General features: G+C 41.8%; 1 protein-coding gene across 1 annotated transcript; it reads left to right on the top strand.

Moving 5' to 3' along the window:
* The first annotated feature begins 2,459 nt into the window (after positions 1-2,459).
* On the top strand, positions 2,460-7,205 carry zranb2 (zinc finger, RAN-binding domain containing 2). The gene is made up of 10 exons (XM_008328984.3): positions 2,460-2,635; positions 3,801-3,853; positions 3,930-4,038; positions 4,173-4,255; positions 4,345-4,421; positions 4,512-4,667; positions 4,742-4,896; positions 5,289-5,348; positions 6,092-6,241; positions 6,476-7,205. The coding sequence occupies exons 1-10, from the start codon at positions 2,580-2,582 to the stop codon at positions 6,531-6,533; spliced, it is 957 nt and encodes a 318-aa protein (XP_008327206.1). The 5' UTR covers positions 2,460-2,579; the 3' UTR covers positions 6,534-7,205.
* Positions 7,206-7,724: the final 519 nt, after the last annotated feature.

Genomic DNA, 7,724 nt, shown 5'->3' with positions numbered 1-7,724 from the left:
CACAAGGAGGCGTATTGACTGGTGGAGGTTCTGCTGTTGGTACCAGAAGACCCACCTCAGTGTTGTTGGTTGTTGTTGTTGTTGTTGTTGTTGTTGTTGTTTTAATTATCTGTGAATCTTTAATGCACTCCTAGATAAGATACAAAGCAACAAACGACAGCTCTGGCAATTTCAGCTCATCCGTTATTCATTTGTTTGCTTCATATCTTCTCAGTTCAGCAGTGAAGGTGAGCAGCGTGAACAGCAGCCACGGTCGTGGACTGTAACCACAGTCTCCTCCATTAAATATGACACTGATGAAGTAGACAGAGTTCAGATAAAACACAGGGAACCCCTTATCATGACCGAGCCTGTGTGCAGACCGCTGTTTCACCGTCCAACCTCCTAACCCTGTGAATGATGTTCTACATCACACAGATGAGTCCGACGGTGGTTCTGTGCAGCAGAGAGAGAGGCTGAATCATAAATGTGCCTCTCTGCTCTGGGATCTCTTATCTTTCTCAGCATATGTATAATAAACCTGGTGAGAGGGCTCATAAATCACCAACATGTCCCTTTAACAGATACATGATGATTTAAACAAAGTATGATTAAAAATCTTGTTCGGTTTATCTTCAGGGAATTCAATTAAAGAGAGCTGTCTTGTTCAGGACACCGGGGACAAGCCTCCGCGCTGGTGTCTCACTGCTGTCAGAATCAGGAGGACAGCAAAGTTAGTCGAGATTCAAGGAGGAGAAAGTTGTGTGATGGTGTGAGTTCAGGCTCACGGACCATCTGTGACAGTGACCAGTAACAGACTGGGGGCAGGAGGGGTCGGGGGGGGGGCAATACTGCAGTAATCTCTGGTGTCTTAGTGGGGCAGTTGTTGAAGATTATCACGCAGGAAATGTACAAGTCCAGTTGTCCTCTGCTGAAGACACTTTCATCCTGACGTCCAGAGTGAATGTCACTGTGCATGTTTACCTGATGCTCACAGTTGTTTCTCCCTTCTGTGACGCTGAGACTGTACCGTACAAACTCTGTCTGTTTCTGAAAGGTCACATTTGATTCATAGATCTGAAGAAAAAAAATGCAATTTATCACTTTCAATAACGTTTACTGATTGGATACTTGAAAATGTCAAGGGCCACATTGAACTTCTGAATAATTATATTCACCAATGCGAGCATTCAAATAACAGTTTGTAAATTTGGTTCTTTTTCCTGTGTATTTTCAGAACCACGCTGTGAGGAAGGATAATGACCCTGCTCTCCATCTTTTAGAGCGAAGCTACGCTGACCTTTCACTAATGTCTTTGCTATGCTGCTGGACACGTATCCACACTTAATGGAGGTTCCACCAACAGTCGCATAACAACGAGGTGTTTCTCACGTGTTCATTGGCTGTAAAAACCCCTACAAATATCTAAACCCAGAGAGGAAGGATGTTAAAGGACTGTTTCAACTAGATTCATGTTTCAAGTTCTTTTATCAGTTTCTGTTATAATGAATCAGAAACTGAGACTTTTGATGTGGATGATCAAGAGGGGCAATTAATTTATTTAATCAGTAGAAATTAATAACAAACCGCAGTAACGGCGTCTTGACAGTTCTCGTGAAGAAAGAGCATAATCTACAAGGCTCAAATAACAAATGTTGATTCTAAATTTAACCACATTTATTTCTACTTATGGTAGAGAAGCTATTATTCAAAGGCCTCTGTGATACATGGTATAGTTAATTAGTCTGGTATGTGCCCCCCCCTAACCCCCTCCCACCATAACCTCAAACAGCCCCGATGTAGATGAATAAGCACAATTATTTAGTATTAGATGACGGAGACCAAGGAAACACAGGGGGCTCTTTGACCAAACTCAGTCCTAAATGTTGTCACTCACTGCCATCTGGTGGCTGCATTGAGAACCACGCGGAGACCAAACAGTTTAGATTTGACTGTTAAATTTGGATGTGGAGTTCACAAGGAAGTGACACTCGCTGACAGTGTTGTGACCTAAAAACATTAAGTATTGAACAAAAGTACAAATCTCAAACACGCACACACACAGAAAAGGTGTGTGGATTTTCTTTGACTTTTTTTCCTTCGATACATCCATTTAATGTGTGCATTTAAATCTGAAACAATTCAGTAATAATGTTCTAAACCGTTTTCTGATTGAAATATTCTATATTTATTTTATCACGTTTCAGTTTTTCCTCTCAGCGTGTTGTATTTGGGTGCTCTCGGGGGAAAGTGAACGTTATTTTTCCAAAAGCGTCTTTATATTGTGGGCGAATACAGTCGTGGTTGATTTGCCCTCATTTGTATTTGACAGACAAAGTTCACTTTAATTATCTGTATCTAACAGTCGACATTTAACTTTCCGAGCACCGGAGACTGAAGTCGGACAGAATGTCCTAAAGCACCTGAAGGCAGCAGCAGCAGCAGCGGCGACAGCGGAGGAGGAGGAGGAGGAGGGGGACCGAGGTGGTGTGGCACTTAGCTTCGCTAGTTTGGCGCTGCTAGTTTGCTGAAAGCTCGCTACATGTGAACGCAGTGAGCACATAATTACCAGTGCGTTATTCCTCTGAGCAGTCACTACTATGTCGGGGAAAAGTTTTCGTGTTAGCGACGGGGACTGGATTTGTCCTGATAAAAAGTAAGAGCCCTGACATGACGAACATTGATATTTCTGTGGCTTTTTGGAACAATAACCGTTCGTTGAGTTAGCTAGACGTGCTAATGCTAGTTAGCTCCGGCCTTTTAGCATCTCTTGTTGCAAGCTAGCTCTAGATATCCAGCTGCTCGCTATATCTGTGCGATATTTTTGCTCTTTTGCGGTGAATTTTAAGAATTGCAGAATATGCCTGTAACTCTGTCGTGTTAAGTTTATTTTATGTCCTTAATTGTAGTTAAAGAGCCGCGACTTTCGAAGCTAGGTGTTGTTAGCTTGGTGTGGATGCCATGGGCGTTGGAACCCACTGTTGTTGGTGTCTGTTACATCTTTGAGTCCAAGTTGTCCAGTTGTTGCCAAAAACATCCGTGTCGTGTTGCACTGAACCGCATTAAGTGTCGTCGGTGACAGACACGCCAGGTGCAGTGGAGCGAGTTCAGGCCTGACACAACAAGGCGTCAGGGCTGAAACTGCACCGACACAGCGTGGCTTCGTGGCCTGAAACGGAATTTTACAATGTTTCTGTCAATTCACATCACATTTATTGCCAATTATGTTTTGAATTTCACTGTGGTTTTTTTAGATAAAATACGATATCATATACAGAAACAGTCAAAGAAGTTGTTTTGGAATGTTTTTAAAAAATAAACGAAATCAACAAACAATGATCCTTAATAATACTAGACTTAATAGACTTTAAATATGTTTGTTTACATACGTTTATTCCCCTTTTGTGTTTTCTGTGAAAGAAAATTGATAATTATTTAATTGATCAAAGCTAATTTTACTAACATATGTTACATTTTATTTTGTTTATTTCCTCCAGTCTTGTATCATGGAGTCGGCCATTATTTACCCAAAAGATGCACCACACAAACTTGGTCAAAATTGTTACATTTACATGAATAATGTCCAGTTTTGGAGTAAATTAAATTCTCATCTCAATCTAGATTTACGTGTTAGAAAAAGGGTTAAAAACATAAACCCTGTATGTGGACCAAAACATTTTTTAAATTATTTTGTGCCTTGACCTATATTTCTATAAAATAAATTAAAAATCCCTCCACTCTTTGATTCTTTTGCGCTCAGACTTTGTGATGTACGGCTAACTGAACGTGTAACAAACTTTATATATTTCATCTGTTTGCAGATGTGGGAATGTGAACTTTGCCAGAAGAACAAGTTGTAACAGATGTGGCAGAGGTGAGGCCTTCACTGAACTCTGTGTTGTTCATAATCAGATCTTCTGTATGGTACAACAACTGCTCTGATTCTACAGAGAAAACCACGGAGGCAAAGATGATGAAGGCTGGGGGAACAGAGATCGGGAAAACCCTGGCTGAGAAGAGTCGCGGACTTTTCAGTGCTAATGATTGGCAATGCAAAACGTAAGTGTCCGTTACTAATTCAACTGAAGTGTGTTCTCTCGACAAACGAACCTTCTTCACAACCCTGAAGGGTTTGATCAGTATTAATTAAATCCTTTACAATAAGTACCCCCCCCCCTTTTCATTGTTTAAAGATGTGGTAACGTGAACTGGGCCAGACGGTCTGAGTGCAACATGTGTAACACACCTAAATATGCCAAGCTTGAAGAAAGAACAGGTAATGTAACAGAACCACTCAAACATTTGTTCCGTGTGCATTTGTTTTTCTTCTAATATTATCAATATTAACTACCTGTGCACTCACAGGCTATGGTGGAGGGTTCAACGAAAGGGAAAACGTGGAATACATTGAACGGGAGGAATCAGACGGTGAATACGATGAGGTACCAGCTACAGCTGACAACGTTTCTGCTGCAAAACAAACGGCAGCTCTGAGGAGGTTACGATCTCGTGTTCTTCTCTGATCTCTACAGTTTGGAAGAAAAAAGAAAAAGTTTCGAGGTAAGAGCAGCAACAGCACGCCCTCCTCTAAAAGTGAGAAAAAAGAGGTGGAAAAACCTAAGGAGGAGGAACCGGATGATGAAGACGACGATGAAGAAGAGGGCGATCTGTCCAAGTACAAGTTGGATGTGAGTTTTCAATGGAGGTTCTGCTCTTTTATGTGTAATTAGCCCAAATAAAATGTCACTTTTATTTTTGTCAGGATGATGATGAGGATGAAGACGACGGAGATCTTTCTAAATATGACCTGGACGCCAGTGATGAAGACGACAAACCAGCCAAGAAAAAGGACAGCGCCTCAGGATCGTCCCGCTCGTCTTCCCGTTCTTCCAGCTCCAGCTCACGGTCTAGGTCCAGGTAAAAGGGTACAGGTCCAGGGTAACTACGGGCAAAATGTCAGTATCAATCCTTCATCTGATTCACTGATCAACATGGAAAATAAATGTGCTGTCTGCTGATCTGTTTCCCTCTTTCCAACCCCCACCTGCACAGCTAGTCTATATTTAGATTCTGTTTGTCGTAGACTTAACCTTTTTTAAGATAATGTAATTATTTATGCTGAAAAAATATTTTCTGTCCATCTCATGTTCATCACTGGAGTCTAATGTAAAACTTGGCTCAGAAATGACCTTTTTTTTCTACCGTTTACTTATGAAAACAACTCTGTTGTAAATGTGCACCAACATCATGAGTAGTTTTCTTTAGATTTTCTTTGAAAAATATTGGAAAGAATGTGTTCTGTCTTTCAGGTCCCACTCTAGAAGCTCATCTGCTTCCGGGTCTGGATCTCGCTCGAGGTCCCGCTCCAGGTGAATGAGGTCACGTGCACTCTCTCCCCAGGAGGGTGTATGTATGGGAATGTACTGTTGAGCCGTTTGTCAGTTTATTATAGTTGTCCGTACGTCACACGGGGTTCAGTCTCTCCAATCTAGTGTTGGATATTATCAACAAAAAATATATTTTAGAAGTCGGAGATGCACCAGTAACAATTCAATTTTTTGGTTGATTCCAGTTTCCATCTGTTGACGACAAATGCAGAAAAAATTGTTCTTCAGTTTAATTTACTCTGAAATGACTTGTTGACTGGAATGAGGGAATAAATAAAGATGTTCACCCAACTTTCTGACAGAGTTTGAGCAGTAGGTCTGTATAATCTGTCGACTGCTGCTGCAGCAGCACGTCTGGACAAACGCTGACTCAAGTCACAGTCGACCAGGACCAAAGACGGTTGTGTCAGATCGCTGTGTCTCTGTTAGCAGATTACTGTCCAGCACATCTGTAAAGTCAATGGAAAATCAATGGAAGTCGTTCATTTAAATGAATTTGTTGGGCTTCTGAAAACGTATGTTTTAAACGTGTTCCCATACTGGGGCCATGTTTTCCCAGTGGAAAATGTTCAGCTCAGTTGAATGTCTTGGTTGGAAAATTCTGACTGTATAATTGAATATCCTTGGTGTGAGTCATTGCTCCTGTTCAGAAAGGCTTGACAAATCCTGTTGAATTTGGTGCTCGGACCTCACTGACCTCAGTACTTGGTTTATTCCTCCAAAAGATCCAGCTCCAGGTCTGGGAAGGACTCAAATCCACCGAAGAGGTCCCGCTCACCTTCCTCCTCACCTGAGAGGGCACAGAAACGCAGCCGCTCCAGGTCTTCATCTGGAGGGAGAAAACGGAGGCGTTCTCGATCTCGTTCGTCCGAAAGGTTTGGGTTGCTGTGGAAACACCACAATCGCACTGATTTAATGTAACTTCTGTTAGTGTCAGTTCACCTGAGGCCTCGTGTAGCCCAGCTCCAGTTTGACCAAACTATTGTCACTCCTGCCATGTTTGTAGTCTTCTTTTGTCGTGAGAGTAATATTGAGTGTTTTTAAACTTTCTGTCAGTGTTTGTGCCCACTGACCGTGTTCTTCTTCCCCTGATGTTTGTGTGATTTCAGGCGCCGTGGACATTCGTCTGGATCCTCCAACTCTGGCTCCAGTTCAAAAAAGACATGACTTTGTTTCACCTATCAAACAACTAAAAGGAAATGAGTGCAGGTGCACTTTAAGACAAACAAACAAACAAACAAACGTTTGATCGTACTAATGATTTGGGCAGACATCTCTCTAAAGTTTTATTTCCTTTCAAAGAAAAGTGCATCAACATGATCCTGAGGTCATCACATGTGAGACCCTGGTGTTTCTACAGGTGATGACTGAACCCTGCAGTCAAATCAGACTGAAGACCACACAGTCTGTAGTCAGTCTTTAACTCTGCCCCCCCCCCGGCCCCACTCCAAAAAATATCTTGATTGTTCTTAAATGATGGTTGTCATTATTTTAAGCCACTCTTTCTCCAACAATGACTAAAATATATGTCACAGATGTAGCAGTGGCTCCAGCCTGTTTTAATATGTCTGTGTTTTGTTTTTAATTTTCAAGGTAAGTATGGTTTTCCTATTTGATTTGATTTTTTTTTTCCTGTTGATCAAAACAGTTTAAGATGAAGACGTGGTTGACTGGTCAGATATTCCTCTTCACCACAGATCCAAACAGAATCAGAACATTTTGTTCCTCACTGTAGAGAAACTATAACAAGATGAAGTCATTTTGGTTAGAACGTCGATGCAGTCTTTAAATAATGGAACCAATAAAATACACGTGTAAATAAATTCATGTTGAAGCCCATTCTTTGTCAGTCTGTGTTTTGACAACATAATATTTCTGACTGACTCTGAGCTTTTGGCTGTGGAAACATTTTTGCCTCAATGTCTGTGTAGACCCACAGTGTAGACGTCTGCCTCCTGTGGTTGGGGTCAGTGATGTCCATCTTCATTTAATTTTTTCTATAAACTGATAAATAGGTTCCACATCTCTCTGCTGTGCTCCATCTGGTCAACAGGTGGCGCAGTCAAGACTTTTAAAAGCTAATTGACTTATGTTCAAGACAACGGTTGTTAAAGGAACAGCTGCAGTTGCTGCTCTCCACCACTAGGATGACAGAGTTAGAGCTGTGTAGAGTCTGTGATCCTGGACCACTGCAGTTCCTCTGTAGGCCAGCAGGGGTCCTTATCCAGCAGAGATGGAGGATCACAGTGCAGTTGCTGCGGTGATACAGACATGTGTTCTGACATGTGATACTGTCACTGGGACAAAGGACACGGCCAGGTCCACAGTGTCCACAGTGTGATTGGACAGTGTCCACAG

Source organism: Cynoglossus semilaevis, chromosome 2 (genome assembly GCF_000523025.1).
Source record: "Cynoglossus semilaevis isolate Cse_v1.0 chromosome 2, Cse_v1.0, whole genome shotgun sequence".
Taxonomy (NCBI): Eukaryota; Metazoa; Chordata; class Actinopteri; order Pleuronectiformes; family Cynoglossidae; genus Cynoglossus; species Cynoglossus semilaevis.
Note: the sequence above shows the minus strand (reverse complement) of the source record. Positions and strands in the feature narration are given on the sequence as shown.